We start from the raw sequence: 17428 nt of genomic DNA, 5'->3' as shown, positions 1-17428 counted from the left end.
AGTCTTGCTCTGTCACCCAGGCTGGAGTGCAGTGGTGCCATCTCGGCTCACTGCAACCTCCACCTCCCAGGTTGAAGCAATTCTCCTGCCTCAGCCTCCTGAGTAGCTGGAACTACAGGCGCATGCCACCATGCCCTGCTCATTTTTTGTATTTTGTAGAGATGGGGTTTCACCATGTTGCCAAGGCTGGTCTTGAACTCCTGAGCTCAGGCAATCCACCCACCTAGGCCTGGATTTTTTTATTACATTTTATTTTATTTTTTGGCCATTGACTATTGATCAAAAGATGTATCATGAGTCTGGTGGTTTCACAGAAATTACTCCTTAAATATTTGACTCCTCCAATGTAAAATTATTTGGCTGAACACAACCTTTGAAATAACAAAACATGTACTTTGAGTTGTTTTTCCAGTAAAACAGACAAATTTGTGCTGATGCAGCGTTAGTATGTCACCCGGGCCCCCTTGGCAGGTTGGGTGAGAGACTTTGAAACAAATGGCAAAGGTTAAGAAGTGAGAGCCTGGCCGAGCACGGTGGCTCACGCCAGTAATCCCAGGACTTTGGGAGGCCAAGGTGGGCAGATCACTTGAGGTCAGGAGTTCGATACCAGCCTGGCCAACATGGTGAAACCCCCATCTCTACCAAAAATATAAAAAATTGGCCAGGCGTGGTGGCACACGCCTGTAATCCCAGCTACTCGGGAGGCTGAGGCTGGAGAATCACTTCAACCCGGGAGGTGGAGGCTGCAGTGAACTGAGATGGTGCCACTGCACTCCAGCCTGGGTGACAGAGCGAAATTCTGTTTCAAAAAAAGAAAAAAGAAGTGAGATCCTACCTTCAGGAGTAGATCAGAGCTAACTTTGAACCTATGTAACCTATGTAATGCTCATGAGCATTATATTCTCACCTACTGAAAAACAAGTATAGGGAGCTTTTTTAATTATTTATTTATTTTTAATTTTTGAGACAGGGTCTCCCTCTGTCGCCCAGGCTGGAATGCAGTGGCGCGATCACAGCTCACTGAAGCCTTGATTTTGTGTATTTTTTGTGGAGATGAGGTTTCTCGGCGTTGCCCAGGCTGGTCTTAAGTTTAAACTCCTGTGCTCAAGTGGTCCGCCCACCTCAGCCTTCCAAAATGCTGGGATTACAGATGTGAGCCCCTGCACAGTATAAAAAGGGGGAAAAAAAATTTCTATTTATTTAAAGTACAATATAAAAAGGGAAAAAAATTATCCTGTTTCAAACACTGCATTATATAATTTTACCTGCCCTGCAGGAGGCTTTTAAAAGATGTTTTAGAGAGATACTATCAATTTTTTTCCTCTGTGGTTCAACTGGAGCTCTTATTTTAATTGGAATCCTCTTAGTGGTTCAGAACTTGAATTTGACTAAAGGTTAAGTTGAGAATTCTTGCTTATTTTCTGGAATGAATTTTCCAGTCAGCAACAAAATACATAAATGCATGCTTTTGTCTCAAGATATTTCTCTGGAGCACTTTAGCTAATTAAATCTGTTACCTATTTATAGTTCCTTTCGCATCTTTTCTTCAAATATGTTAAAAAATTTTAGTTGTAGAGTGGGTTGGTTGGTAGGAAATATGAAGGAAAATGAAGAACCATTACTTCTTTTTTTGTTTTCGTTTTTAAGTAGGCAAGCTGTCTTCATTGTATCTCTCACTCTGCGCAAGAGTTCTCAGTTTTTTTGGTCTGAAGACACCTTTACACTTTTAAAAGTTATTGAAGACCCAGAGAACTTACCTTGGAAAATTCTAGAAAACACAAGAATACGCAGAACATATTCCATTAGCTGTCAGAACAATAATGTCAGCACATGTCATATTGCTTCTGGAAAATTCCACAGGATACTTGTGAGAGAATAAGTGGAAAAGGCAAATAACTTCTTGGTACTCTGAGAATCTGAGAATAGTTTGGTCTTGCAAACCTCCTGAAATGGTCTCCGGGACCCTGGGGATCTCCCACTGCCCAGACCACACTTTGAGGACCACTGCTCTGTATTGCTGTATTCCAGAGAATACACTCTATTGCTATTTTTTGTTTTTTTCTCCCACTGTCTCTTCAGGCTGTTGATTTTATTAATGAGTGCATAAGTACAGGTAAGAAATTATAATCTCTTGGGGGCAGTTCATTCTTCCTGTTCTCACAAAGTAAAGAGGTTCAGTCAGTAACTCTGTCCACTGTATTGTCATCAAGAAAAAATATACGTACCTTCCTTGAGCACACTTACATAGCACCAGGATAACAAATGCAAAGATGGTAAATATGAGTGTTGAGGTTAATTAGGACTTAATCAGGAAAGACCTCCTCAAGATAATAAGTTTTTATAGGCCGGGCGCTGTGGCTCAAGCCTGTAATCCCAGCACTTTGGAAGGCCGAGACGGGCGGATCACAAGGTCAGGAGATCAAGACCATCCTGGCTAACACGGTGAAACCCCGTCTCTACTAAAAAATACAAAAAAACTAGCCGGGTGAGGTGGCGGGCACCTGTAGTCCCAGCTACTCAGGAGGCTGAGGCAGGAGAATGGCGTAAACCCGGGAGGCGGAGCTTGCAGTGAGCCGAGATCCCACCACTGCACTCCAGCCTGGGTGACAGAGCGAGACTCCGTCTCAAAACAAACAAACAAACAAAAGATAATAAGTTTTTATCCAGTTAATAAAGGTAGAAGAAGAGCATTCCCAGCAGAAAAAAACGATGTGTAGAGTAATGAAGTGATTGGAGAAGAATGACTTAGAGGGATTCAGATAAGCTTGAATTTGGATATGTGAAATTGTAAATGTTCTAGATTACTGGTCAACCGTCCTCCTATCCCCCCAGCTTTTTTATTTCACAGACCAGTCAGATCTAAGAAACTGTTTTTGAGAACCTCCAGGGTTGACAGCTTTTGGTGGGTGGAGCAAATAAGGTCATTTTAAAAAACAAAACAATTTCTATCTCTTATCATCATCATTTCTTAAAAGACACCAGATATATCTGCATACCTTGATAAACTGAGTAGTATGGATTCTTACAAGATTGAAGAAGATACTATGTTAAAAGGATGACCTGTGCATATAAATCCAACTTCCTAATTTTTGAGACTGGGAGCAAAAGATAACCTTTAATAGAGGTTTTCCTTAAACACCTATTTCTAGCATCTTGTACTTAAGATTGATTGAAACAAACATCAAGCTCTTCAGTTTCCTGAATATCTTGGGCCTCTTCAAACACATGCTTTTTCCTGTTTTCCCTCTCCTAGAAAATATTTGTACCTTTGGCATATACTTCTTTCTGTAATTCTTCTCTGAAGTTTATGTAGGTAATATTTCTAAGTTTCCATAGCATCATTTTTGCACTTACTACATTGGAATTATCATTGTGTAAGATGTACAGAGAACGGGTTCCAGCTGGGCACAGTGGTTCATGCCTGTAATCCTAACACTTTTGGGAGACCGAGGTGGGTGGATCACTTGAGCCCAGGAGGCTGAGGTGGGAGGATTGCCTGAGCCCCAGGGAGGTGGAAGCCTCAGTGAGCCGTGATCATGCCACTGCACTCCAGCCTGGGCAACAGAGGGAGAGCCTGTCTAAAAAAAAAAAAAAAAAAAAAAAAATTGGCTTCCATTACAGTATTTCCTTAATTCTAAGATATAAGAGTTTCATATTTAACATTTTTGAAATCAATGCATCTTGATCAATTTGTATGTATATTATCGTGGTGGTACCTTTTTTTTCCCAGAAAAGTTGTTATTAAGTTGGTAACGTGTCTGTAAGTCTCTACAGCGTCTTAAAATTGAAGGAGTTGAGCATACCATATTTCAAGGCATCCAAGAAAAAAATGCCACCAATTATAATTCTAAGACATTATGTATCGTAGGTCTATTCCACTGTCAAATGTTTAAAAATGTGCATCTTAGAAACAGTTAAAACTTAAAGAAATAAAAATTTTAAAAAAATAATTAGTTAAGACAAGGCTGGGCATGGTGGCTCATGCCTGTAATCCTAGCACTTTGGGAGGCTGAGACGAGTAGATCACCTGAGGTCAGGAGTTCGACACCAGCCTGACCAACCGTCTCTACTAAAAACACAAAAAATTACCCGGGAGTGGTGGCGGGCGTCTATAATGCCAACTACTTGGGAGGCTGAGGCAAGAGAATCACTTGAACCCGGAAGGCGAAGGTTGCAGTGAGTGGAGATCACTACATTCCAGCCTGGGCATCGAGAGCGAAACTCCATCTCAAACAAAAAAGACTTGATATTAAAGATTAAACAGGAAAATCACGTTTCATAAATGTATAGCCTGTGTGTCTTGCATTATTAAGAAGGACCATGGTAGCACAACAAATCTAAAAACAAAGAAAATTTTTCATTACTGACCAGAACTAACAAAACTACATTTATTCTCTTACAGTAGAACAGCAAGTAACAGGAGCCCAAGCTATATATCTTTGTTCTTCAGTGATTTATTCTGTTCATGCCCTTTTGTCTTTATGGTATATACTTTTCCTAATCTTTCAGTGCCCTGATAGTTTTTGACATAGTCATCATCTTTAGGCTCCATATATTAGGCTTCAGGATTTTATTTTACTGTCTTGGGTAAATTGCCAAATTGCTAGGATTTTTGTTTGGTTGTAGTCACTGAGGAAATAAAATTTCTTCCCTTTAGCTTTGGGAAATTATTAAAATATGCCTAAATTTAGAGCTACACTTTAAATGAGATAATTTGAGTTACAAGTTAGCATACATTATCAGCAGCTATCGTTAAATTGCTTGCCCTGGGGCAATTTAGTATATTTCTTTTTTCTAGATGTGACTTCTTTCTGAACCCTAAACAAAAGATGTGTGATCTCTTTTGTTTTTTTGTTTTAGTTTTGAGATAGAGTCTCTGTCACCCAGGCTGGAGTGCAGTGGCGCGATCTCAGCTCACTGCAACCTTCACCTCTCAGGTTCAAGCGACCTTCCTGCCTCAGCCTCCCAAATAGCTGGGATTACAGACGCCTGCCACCATGCCCGGCTAATTTTTGTATTTTTAGTAGAGATGAGATTTCACCATGTTGACCAGGCTGGTCTCGAACTTCTGACCTCAGCTGATGTGCCTTGCTGAAAGATGAATGATCTTTTGTGTTTTTGTGCTATTGGTTAGTCAGTGCTCCTTGAACATTTGAATATACAGGAAAACTACCACATTAAATACTGTTCTTTCCTTACAATATTGCCTAATGCTTAAAAGAATTTTTCTTTTTTTTTTCTTTTGGGATGAGGTCTTGCTATGTTGCCCAGAATAGAGTAGTGCAGGTGTGATCATCATACACTACAGCCTCAAACTCCTGGGCCCTAGTGATCCTCCACCTCAGCTTCCCAAGTAGCTGGGAAGCTGGAACTAAAGGCCCATGCCTCTGCACCTGGCTATGCTTAAAATCTTTTTGATGTTGGCTTGTGTAGTGTTACTCTAATTTGTCTTTGTGACTTCCTATTCTCTAATCTTTTTATCAACTTTTAATTATAAATGTCAGTTGAGGCTCCGTTTATAGGCCTTTTTTTTCTTGTCTTTCACTTCATTTGGGGTCCGTGTACATTTATTTCACTGTCTCCAGTGAAATTTCCAGAACCATCTCTTTAGTCCTGGTAAGATAGTGCTTGCAGAAAATAACCAAAAAGATGGGTAGTCTTTTTCTTTTCTTTTCTTCTTTTTTATTAATTAAGTCCAACTTCTGCAGAAGGGTGGTCATTCTCTTTTTTTTTTTTTTTTCTGACACAGAGTCTCGTTCTGTCATCCAGACTGGAGTGCATTGGTGCGATCTCAGCCCACTGCAACCTCCACCTTCCTGGTTAAGCGATTCTCCTGCCTCGCATTCCCAAGTAGCTGGAATTACAGGCGCCTGCCACCACACCAAGCTAATTTGTATATGAGGGTTCATCACGTTGGACAGGCTGGTCTCGAACTGCTGACCTCAAGTGATCTGCCCACCTCGGTCTCCCAAAGTGCTGGGATTACAGGCGTGAGCCACTGCTCCTGGCCATTCATTCTCTTTTTAAAGTTACTTACCTGATTTCTCAACTCAAAACATGGGAAATTTTATTCCTCTCAGTTTGGCCCACACATCTCACATGTCTTCGGAAGTAGTTTGCTCACTAATGGTTTGTTCATTCTAGACTTTGTGCCTTTGCATACACCGTTACATCTAACTTAACAGTCTTTGCCCTCTCCTCCTTCAAAGCCTGATTCAAATCTTCTGTCATGTGAAATCTTCCTTAGTTGGGCCTGTCTGGTTATTTATTCTTACTCTCATCATCCAGTCAGTACTTAAATACTTACGCTAATCAGCACTCATATTCATTTGAGTTTATAGGTTATTGAAAGATATCTAAACCCTAAAAGTTAGTAGATTCAGTGCAGCAAAACTAGTAAAATAATTTTGACTGAACCTTGAAAATTGTTACAGCAGTGATTGACTTTAATTTTTGTCTTTGTAAATATATTGCTGATAAAAATTATTTCTCTCAGAAATTATCAACAAGGTTGTAGAGTCTACAGAGACCAGAATTGTTTTTCTACAAGGTTTTGTTACAGGGTACCTCAGTTTATTTTTAAATCCACTATCTACTCATCTGATGATTTAATGTATCAAATAGGCTGGGTGCAGTGCTCAACGCCTGTGATCCCAGCACTTCTGGAGGCCAAGGCAGGGAGATTACTTGAGGTCAGGAGTTCAAGACTAGGCTAACCAACATGGTGAAGCCCTGTCTCTACTAAAAATAGGAAAAATTAGCCAGGTGTGGTGGCAGGCATCTGTAATCTCAGCTACTTGGGAGGCTGAAGCAGGAGAATCACTTGAACCCAGGAGATGGAGGTGGCAGTGAGCCAAGATCACGCCACTGCACTCCAGCCTGGGCAACAGAGCGAGACTCCCTCTAAAAATAAATAAATAAGTAAAATAAAATATCAAATAGTTTTAACAACAAAACATAGTTTTTATAGTCCCCAGTTTTTATTCCCCAGAGGCACCACTTTCAAGTCTTTTGGCTGATTTTCTTCTATTTGATATTGTCTGTTAACTTCCTAATAAGTTGAGAAGTTAGCCTTGTTGCCCTCATTTCACACACATAGACACTCCATTTTCTTTCCTTCAATAACATAATAAAAGTTTTTTTTTTCCCCACATGAAGTTCAGTACTGGTGTTTGTGGTCATGTGATTATTCAGGATTGGAGCACTGGTTCTCAAAGTGTTGTCCAGAAACCCCAGAGAGGTTTCCAAGATCCTGTCACAGGGTCCATAAGTTCTAAAGTATTTTTTTTAATATAGTACTAAGGTTTTATTTATGTTTGGCACGCTCATTTTTTCCACAATTATACATGGAGTTTTCCAGTAGCCACGTGACATTTGATGACATGATGGCATCACACTGATAGCTAATGAAACGTGCACTTGTGTGTTCTTGTATTTTCCAGAATTTTCTGAGGTAAGAATACCTCGATTGAATGCAGAGACAGGTATGAAAGTTGACCTGTGTTATATTAAACCACATATCAAAAAGCCTTGCAGAAATGTAAAATAAGGCTAATCACTAAATGTTTTGTTTTAGAAAAAAGTTACTTTTCATTAAAAACAGTTACATATGTTGATATGTACTGGGTTTATGTCTTTGTTTTTTTCAGTAGACATTGAACAAATACTGATAACTGGTTTAGTTTAGTTAGAAATAGATTCTGCTGTATTTTAACATATTGGCCAGGCAGGGTGGCTCACACCTGTAATCCCCACACTTTGGGAGGCCAAGGTGGGCGGATCACCTGAGGCCAGGAGTTCAAGATCAGCCTGGCCAACATGGTGAAACCCCATCTCTACTTAGAATGCAAAAATTAGCTGGGCATGGTGGCGCGTAACTATAATCCAGCTACTCGGGAGGCTGAGGCAGGAGAATCACTTGAACCTGGGAGACAGAGTTTGCAGTGAACTGAGATCATGCCACTGCACTTCAACCTGGGTGACAGAGTGAAACTCTGTCTGAAAAACAAACAAACATACATTACTTATTAGAAATTACTGGCCGGGCGTGGTGGCTCACACTTTTAATCCCAGCACTTTGGGAGGCTGAGGCTGGCAAATCACAAGGTCAGGAGATCGAGACCATCCTGGCTAACGCGGTGAAACCCCGTCTCTACTAAAAATATAAAAAATTAGCCGGGCGTGGTGGCGGGCGCCTGTAGTCCCAGCTCAAGAGGCTGAGACAGGAGAATGGCATGAACCCGGAAGGGGGAGTTTGCGGTGAGCCAACATTGTGCCACTGCACTCAAGCCTGGGCGACAGAGCGAGACTCTGTCTCAAAAGAAAAAAAAAGAAATTACTTTGTACTTAAAGTTTATTGTGCTTTAAATATCTGGTTTTATTATTAGAATATTAAAGCCTTCTCAAGCTTCAACCCAGTTTGCCAGAATTTTTGTCAGCCCTGTGTTCTCAGGAGAAAACAACTTACATCAAGAGTTTCATCAGCATTTTGTTTCAACAAACATTTGTTGATCATTTGTGCTTGGATGAGATGGAAAGAAGCATAAGACAGCTCCTAATCATCCATATCTTGTACTGCAACATCTACCCCATATGGTGAGAATTAACCTTAGGTTGATGACTCAGTTGCTGCAGAATCACTTGAACCTGGGAGGCAGAGATTGCACTGAGCTGAGATCACACCACTGCACTCCAGCCTAAGCAACAGAGTGAGACTGTCTCAAAAAAAAAAAAAGGTACATACAGCAAACTGAGGAACAATAGTAGGATACAGAGAGCTTTAAGCCATCAGTTATGAGTCTCTGTTAATTGTCTGTTATTAATTTGGTTATTGATTTTTGTTGTTCTTTTTTCTCCCTGTAGGTTTGTAAAAGAATGGACTTGGTCTGCCAGAGAATGTTGAATCAGGGATTTCTTAAAGTGGAGAGGTACCATAATCTATGTCAGAAACAAGTTAAAGCACAACTCCCAAGGTATGTTGTGGGTGGCAATGACAATGATATACAGCTGGTTTTGTTTCTTGGCTTCTTTTTTTCAGTCTCGTGGTTTATATATTGCTTTCCAAGTTTTTATAGCAAAGGGCACAAAGATCACAATGTGATTTCTGCAGTGGTTTGTCCATTCTCACCGTTTCTGATCAACATTTTACTGGAGGTTCTAGCCAGAGAAAATAGGCAAGAAAGTGAAATATAAGGCATCCAAATGGGAAAAGAAGAAGTAGAACTCTTGTGTTCACAGATGATATGATCTTGTGGATAAGGAGTGCGCTAATTGATTGTTAAAGCTAGTAAACCAGTTCAGCAAGGATATGGGATATAAAAATAATATACAGAAATCAATTATATTTATATACACTAGCAATGAACAATCCAAAAAGGAAGTTCAACACATTTGATCATAGTTTCAAAAAGAATAGAATACTTAGTAATACATATAACAAAAACACAAGACTTGTATGCTAAAAACTACAAACACCATTGAAAGAAATTAAAGAAGACTTAAATAAGTGGAAAGGCATTCTGTGTTCATGGATTCGAAGACTTCATATTGTTAAGATGACAATACTCTCCAGACTGATCTACACATTCAGTGTGATAAGGGTTGACAATAAGGTACAATATGTTTTGTTTGTTTCTTGACTTCTTTTTTTTTTTGTAACCCCTATCAGAAATTCCAGCTGTCTTTTTTTTTTTTTCCCAAAACTTGATACGCTGATCCTAAAATTCCTGTGGAAATACTGTGACAATAACCAAAGCAATTTTGAAAAAGGAGAGGAGTATTGGAGGACTAACACTTCCCACTTTCAAAACTTAGTACAAAGCTATAGTAATCAAAACAGTATGGCACTGGCATAAGGATAGGCCTGTAGATCAAAGAAACAGAGGCAAGAGTCTGGATAACAAACATTATATTTTTAATCAGTTGATTTTAACAAGAATGTCACGATAATTCAATGCGGTAAGAATAGTGTTTTCAACAAATGATGCTGGGACAACTAGTTTTCTTCATGAAAATGAATGAAGTTAGACCTCTTCCTCATGCTGTATATCAAAGTTAACTCAAAAGGGATCATAGACCTAAGTGTAAATGTCAGCACTATATATAACCCTTAGAAGAAAACATAGTAGTAAGTCTTCATGAACTTGGATTAGGCAGTGACACCAAAAGCACAAGTAGCAAAAGAAAAAATTAGGCAAATTGGACTTAAAATTTAAAACTTTTGTGGCTCAAAAGACACCATTAAGAAAATGAAAAGACACCCCACAAAATGAGAGAAAACGTGCAAATCGTGGATCCAGATTGTATGAGGAACTCTTACAACTCAACAATAAAAAGACAACCCAGTTTAAAAAAGGGTAAAGGGGCCAGGTGCGGTGGCTCACGCCTGTAATCCCAGCATGTTGGGGGACTGAGGTGGTGGATCACCTGAGATCAGGAGTTCAAGACCAGCCTGGCCAGCATGGTAAAACCCTATCTCTACTAAAACTACAAAAACTACCTGGGCGTGGTGGCGGGCGCCTGTAATCCCAGCTACTCGGAGGCTGAGGCAGGAGAATCGCTTGAACCTGGAAGGTGGAGGTTATAGTGAGCCGAGGTCATACCACTGCACTCCAGCCTTGGCGACAGAGCGAGACTCTGTCTCCAAAAAAAAGGGCAAAGGGTTTGAATAGACACTTCTCCAAAGAAGATAAGTAATAGCCAACAAGCACATGAAAGGTGCTCAACATCATTAGTCATCAGGGGAATGCAAATCAAAACCACTACGAGGTTTATATCCACTAGTGCTTTATATCCACTAGGATGGCTACAATGGAAAAATGTTGGGGAGGATGTGGACAAATTAGAACCTTCATATATCAATGTTGGGAATGTAAAATGGTGCAGTCACTTTAGAAAACAACGTGGCTGTTCTCAGGCCGGATGTGATGGCTCACGCCTGTAATCCCAGCACTTTGGGAGGCCAAGGCAGGTGGATCACCTGAGGTCAGGAGTTCAAGGCCAGCCTGGGCAACATGGTGAAACCCTGTCTCTACAAAAATTTGAAAATTAGCCAGGCATGATGTCGAGTGCCTATAATCCCAGCTTCTCAGGAGGCTGAGGCAAGAGAATTGCTTGAACCCGGGAGGCAGAGGTTGCAGTGAGCCGAGATCGTGCCATTGCATTCCAGCCTGGGCAACACAGTGAGACTTGGTCTCAAAAAAAAAAAAAAAGAAAGAAAACAGTTGGGCTGTTCTCAAAAAGTTAAACAGAGAGTTATTGTCTGAGCCACCAATTTCATTCCTACATAAGTACCCAAAAGAAATGAAAACATAATGTTTGCACAAAAACTTGTACACGACGTTTTTAGCAGCATTATTCATAATAGCCAAAAAGTGGAGACAACCCAAGTGTCTGTCAGCTGATGGGTAAACAAAGTGATGATATATCTGTATGATGGAATGTTACTGGGCAATAAAAAGGTACATGCTACAACAAGAACGAACCTTGAAAACTATGCTGAATGAAAGAAGCCAGAAACATAAGGCCACTTTGTGATTCCATTTATCTGAAATTTTCAGAATAGGTGGATCCAGAGAAACAGAAAGTAGATTAGTATTGCCAGGGACTGGGAGAATGGGAGTGGCTGATGATGGTTCCAGGAGTTCATTCTGTGGTGATGAAAATATTCTGAAGTTAGATAGTGGTGATAGTTGTACAATCCTGTGACTATACTAAACACCACTAAATTGTCCTCTTTAAGATAATTTTATTATGGATGAGTTATTTCTCAAATTGTTAAAAAGTTTAAAGGAGTTAAATTTTATGGTCAAAAGCATATAGACTCCTGCCTATATTTCTATGTGTAATCCATTCATTTATCTAATTTCTCTGGTTCTAATAGCCATTAGATTTGATAACCAAAAAAACCTTTTTTTTTTTTTTGAGATGGTGTCTTGCTTTGTCGCCCAGGCTGGAGTGCAGTGGTGTGGTCTTGGCTCACTACAGCCTCCTCCTCCCAGATTCAAGCGAGTCTCCTGCCTCAGCCTCCCTAGTAGCTGGGACTATAGGAGTGCACCATTACGCCTGACTAATTTTTGTATTTTTAGTAGAGATGGGGTTTCACCATGTTGCCCAGCCTGGTCTCAAACTCCTGACCTCAGGTGATCCACCTGCCTCAGCCTCCTAAAGTGCTGGAATTACAGGCGTGATTCCAGCCCGGCCCCAAAAAACCTAATTAAAAAATATGTATAAATAATTTGGGGGTTTTTTTGTTTGTTTTCAAATATTTTGTCAGTGAGTACCAGTCCTTGGTAAGGATTTCTAGGCATCGTGATTCATTCATCATTACAGTTAAATTATGACCCAATTGTAGATTTCTAAATTAACATGTAAAAAAGTGTTTCATTAAACTATCTTGATTGCTTAATATTTTAGTCCACAATACTGCTTTAATGGTTGCCTTGCTTTTATTATTATTATTATTATAGGAGAGAGTCAGAAAGGAGAAACCATTCATTAGCTCGTCATGCAGACATTCTTGCTGCTGTTGAAACAAGGCTGTCACTATTAAATATGACTTTCATGAAATATGTGGATTCCAATCTCTGTTGCTTCATCCCAGGAAAGGTAAAATAGAATTGCTTGCCTAGAACAGCTGGACTGCCCTACATAAACTTATTATAAAGTTATGAATTTTTAATTTTAGAAATGTTAGAATTGTTTCTGCTTCTCTGAATGAGTTTCTACTAATGAATTTGGCTTCTGTACAGTTATCAGTATAAATATGTATCATTTATGTGATCTTTATATTTAAAATTCTAATTATGAAATAGACAGTTGAAACCCTGATATTATTTAGAGAAGTTTGTTAAGAGTTCATACTCAAGAATAAAATTTGAGGTTTTACTGTTTCTTATGATAGCAGAGATACGCAATGAACAACATACATATTGTCCCTGCCTTCAAGACTGTTAAAATTTTGGGGAGGTAGAATAGGAGGGACAAGCTGGTTTTTGTTTTTTTTGAGAAATGTTTCATAAAGACAACTTTATAAACTTTCAGATTTGACAAGAATAAACAATTGCTATTTACCAATATTCCCAGAACTAAATAGCAGTCCTGTTTAACATAGAAATAAATATATTGTGGCATATTACCATTACTAAGTTAATAAAAACTCCAACATTCAACACACTACTTACACCTTCAGTAGTACCCTGCTCCTTGAATTAAGTATAAATTGAGGTATGTCTGTATCTTTTTATATGGAAGTGGTAGAGATATAATTAAAGGTCATTTTGCTACTTGGTTGATGCTAGCAAAAGGTTCCCTTAACATGGTTGGAAATAATTAATATCTAGTAAAATTTGAATGTTCTCTTTTTATTTCCAAAGATAATTTACATTGGCAATATTTAATATGTACTTTGTCCATTTTTAGTTTTCTTTGACATTTATTTTTGGGGGAATCACATTTCTTATAATTGTATTTGAAATATTTTTGGTATATCTTGCTTTCTTTGCATTATCCACATTTTCTTTTAAAGATCTTGTTGCATACCAGCACATTACCTACTAATGCTTTTTACAGGGTGCTGTAAGAGGGTGACCAGTTAGATACTTCAGAGTGATTCTTATGCCAGATTTTTCTGAATCTGACTTAAAGGCCTTAACTTTTAAGTGTTCCTGAGAAGTTCTTTGAACTTAGCTTGTTTCATATAGCATCATAGTTTTTATTGCATATCTCATTGTTAGAAACATGAATGTTTAAGAAACATCTCACAGTTATCATAACTTCGAAGAGAGTTCAGTCAGTTGTTAAGTAACAGAGTTGAATAGTTTGTGACAGAGTTCATGTGGCCTACAAAGATTAAAATATTTAGGATCCAGGCTGGTTGTAGTGACTCGAACCTCTAATCCCAGATACTTATGAGGCTGAGGCACGAGAATCCCTTGAACCCGGGAGGCGGAGGTTGCAGTGAGCCAAGATCACACCACTGCACTCCAGCCTGGGCAACAGAGCAAGACTGCCCCAAGAAAAAAAAAAAAAAGAAAAGAAAAATTTAGTATCTGGCCTGTACACAAAAAGTTACCAATTTCTGTGCTAGTTGATCAGGTTCATGTGTTTGGAATGATGATCTTTACAGTCTAAATAAATAATGTTGCCAGGCGCAGTGGCTCACACCTGTAATCCCCACCCTTTGGGAGGCCGAGGCAGGTAGATCACAAGGTCAGGAGATCGAGACCATGCTGGCCAACATGGTGAAACCCCATCTCTACTAAAAATACGAAAATTAGCTGAGCATGGTGGCACGTGCCTGTAATCCCAGCTACTCAGGCATCTGAGGCAGAAGAATCGCTTGAACCAGGGAGTTGGAGGTTGCAGTGAGCCGAATCACGCCACTGCACTCCAGCCTGGCAACAAAGCAAGACTCCGTCTCAAAAACAAACAAACAAACAATGTTAAATTCACTTGAGTCCTGTCATTTTTTGGAAACCACTTGTTGACTTCTTTTTTTTTTTTTTTTGAGTCGGAGTCTTGCTGCATCACCCAGGCTGGAGTGCAGTGGGGCAATCTCGGCTAATAGCAACCTCTGCCTCCCGGTACAGGAGTGTTCCCTTTTTTGTACTTCTCATGCTTAAACTTTTCACATCCTGTCTGCAAAAAATAAGGATGTGGCATTTAGTTTCCACATGCTGAAGTAAGAACATTATACAGAATTTTCAGTCTAACGTATAGTCTTCATTTAATATATGGTGTTTATGATAAGTTGTTCTTGTTTTCCCTGAGATCTTGCTTCTCGGATATACTTAAAAGTCTAGGCCGGGTGCAGTAGCTCACACGTGTAATCCCAGCACTTTGGGAGGCTGAGGCGGGCAGATCACGAGGTCAGGAGATCGAGACCATCCTGGCTAACATGGTGAAACCCTGTTTCTACTAAAAATACAAAAACAAAATTAGCTGGGCCTGGTGGCAGGCGCCTGTAGTCCCAGCTACTCGGGAGGCTGAGGCAGGAGAATGGCATGAACCTAGGAGGCAGAGCTTGCAGTGAGCCGAGATCACACCACTGCACTCCAATCTGGGCGACAGAGCAAGACTCTGTCTCCAAAAAAAAAGTTCAGAAGCGTTTTTGTTTTTGAGATGGAGTCTCGCTCTGTTGCGCAGGCTGGAGTCCAGTGGCACAGTCTCAGCTCACTGCAACCTCTGCCACCCACCCAGGTTTAGGCGATTCTCATGCCTCAGCCTCCTGAGCTGCTGAGACTACATGTGTACACCCCACACCCAGGTAATTTTTGTATTTTTAGTAGAGGTGGGGTTTCACCATGTTGGCCAGGCTGGCCTCAAAACTCCTGACCTCAAGTGATCCGCCTGCCTTATCCTCCCACAGTGCTGGGATTACAGGTGTGAGCCACTGTGCCTGGCCACGGAAGCTTTTATACTTTATTAAGAAAACCAACTTTTGTAGTTTTATATAGACTACATTCATTTTGTCCAACTTTAGGTCTACAGTAAGCATTTTATTCACTTTAGTGAATCTGAGTAGTAGCAGCATTATAGTTTAAATTAGATAGCCAAATATGTACCAGAATTTTGGACCTTTAAAGTAAAAGTTGGGGCTGGGCGCAGTGGCCCACACCTGTAATCCCAGCACTTTGGGAGGCCGAGGTGGACGGATCTTGAGGTCAAGAGATCAAGACCATCCTAGCCAACATGGTGAAACCCTATCTCTACTAAAAATACAAAAATTAGCTGGCCGTGATGTCATGAACCTGTAGTCCCAGTTACTCAGGAGGCTGAGGCAGAAGAATCGCTTGAACCTGGGAGGTGGAGGTTGCAGTGAGCCGAGGTCGTGCCACTGCCTTCCAGCCTGGGCTATAGAGTGAGACCCTGCCACACACGCACAAAGAATTTAGACAGGTTACAAGTTTGCTATTACCTAGGACAGGGACCAGCAAACTTTTTTTTGGTAAAAGGCCAGATCATAAATATTTTTGGCCTTGTGAGCCTTGTGCTCTCTGTCACAGCTATGCAATTCTGAGAAACAGCTGCATGCAATGTGTGGTAAATGAATGCTTATGCCTGTGTTCCAGTAAAACTTTATTTACAAAACCAGGCATAGGCTAAATAGGGGCATAGTTGGCCAACCCTAACTACCACATTGATATTCTCTTTATCTTCTCTCAGAACTAAGATGTTATAGAATGTTGGCTTACTCCTTATACATTTCTCAAATCTTCTAACACATGGAAGTTACACTTTTTACAGTAAACTCATGTTAGTATCAGCAGTTCACATATACTGAAGCACAACTATATGTGAGCATTGAGCAACCAACCGTTCATAGAGATAATGAAAAAAGATGTGGATAGTCTCTGCTCTTCTGTTTTATTTATATTTTTTTAAAATATTTTTAGAGACAGGGTCTCACCATGTTGCCCAGGCTGTCTTAAACGCCTAGACTCAAGCAATCCACCCACCTCAGCCTCCCAAAGTGCTGGGATTACAGGTGTGAGCCCCCATACTGAGCAGCATAGTCTCTGCTCTTTTTTGTTTTGTTTTGTTTTGTTTTGAGATGGAGTCTGTCTCTGTCGTCCAGGCTGGAGTCTCGGCTTACTGCAACCTCCGCCTCCTGGGTTCAAGCAATTCTCCTGCCTCAGCCTCCCAAGTAGCTGGGACTACAGGCGCATGCCACCATGCCCAGCTAAGTTTTCTTGTTTTTTAATAGAGACAGGGTTTCACCTTGTTAGCCAGGATGGCCTCGATCTCCTGACCTCATGACCCGCCTGCCTCAGCCTCCCAAAGTGCTGGGAGTACAGGTGTGAGCCACTGCACCCTTCCCAGTCTCTGCTCTTAACTGTCCCTAGTAGCCCTGGTAAACCTTTTGTTCTTATTGAAACAGTGGTCCCCAAGAATTAGGAGTTTTAGAGTATAATTGACTATGTAAGGCCATGAAGCTATATTTCCCTGAACAGACATAAAAATCTATATATTGGGCATTATTGGCTTGTATTTATTGTTCTGGGAAAGAAAACTGGTGGTTTTAATTCCTTTTTTCGTGTGTAAATTTTTGTTTTCTTGTAATTTCAAGTTTACACAAAAATTACAAGACTGGTACAAGGAACTCCCATATAGCTTATTTGCATATCCAGCAGTTATTTACCTTTCATCCTGTTTGCTTTTATTTTCTCTTTATAAATACATTTTGGTCAGGCACCGTGGCTGCCGCCTGTGATCCCAGCACTTTGGGAGGCCGAGGCAAGTAGATCACAAGATCAAGAGATCGAGACCAGCCTGGCCAACATTGTGAAACCCCGTCTCTACTAAAAATACAAAAATTAGCTGGGCATGGGCCAGGTGCGGTGGCTCACGCCTGTAATCCCAGCACTTTGGGAGGCCGAGGCAGGTGGATCACGAGGTCAGGAGATGGAGACCATCCTGGTTAACACGG

General features: G+C 40.3%; 1 protein-coding gene across 1 annotated transcript in view; it reads left to right on the top strand.

Moving 5' to 3' along the window:
* Positions 1–17428, top strand: part of FBXO28 (F-box protein 28) — a 53201-nt gene that overhangs the window by 9503 nt on the left and 26270 nt on the right. Inside the window, exons 4-5 of the mRNA XM_012000983.1 lie at positions 8863–8972; positions 12468–12606. Of these exons, the coding sequence (XP_011856373.1) occupies positions 8863–8972; positions 12468–12606 (249 nt within the window). The remainder of the gene's footprint in view (positions 1–8862; positions 8973–12467; positions 12607–17428) is intronic.

This window comes from Mandrillus leucophaeus, unplaced genomic scaffold, assembly GCF_000951045.1.
Source record: "Mandrillus leucophaeus isolate KB7577 unplaced genomic scaffold, Mleu.le_1.0 Scaffold645, whole genome shotgun sequence".
NCBI classification, from domain to species: Eukaryota; Metazoa; Chordata; class Mammalia; order Primates; family Cercopithecidae; genus Mandrillus; species Mandrillus leucophaeus.
The sequence above is the reverse complement of the archived record's forward strand: the minus strand, read 5'-3'. Positions and strand labels throughout refer to the sequence as shown.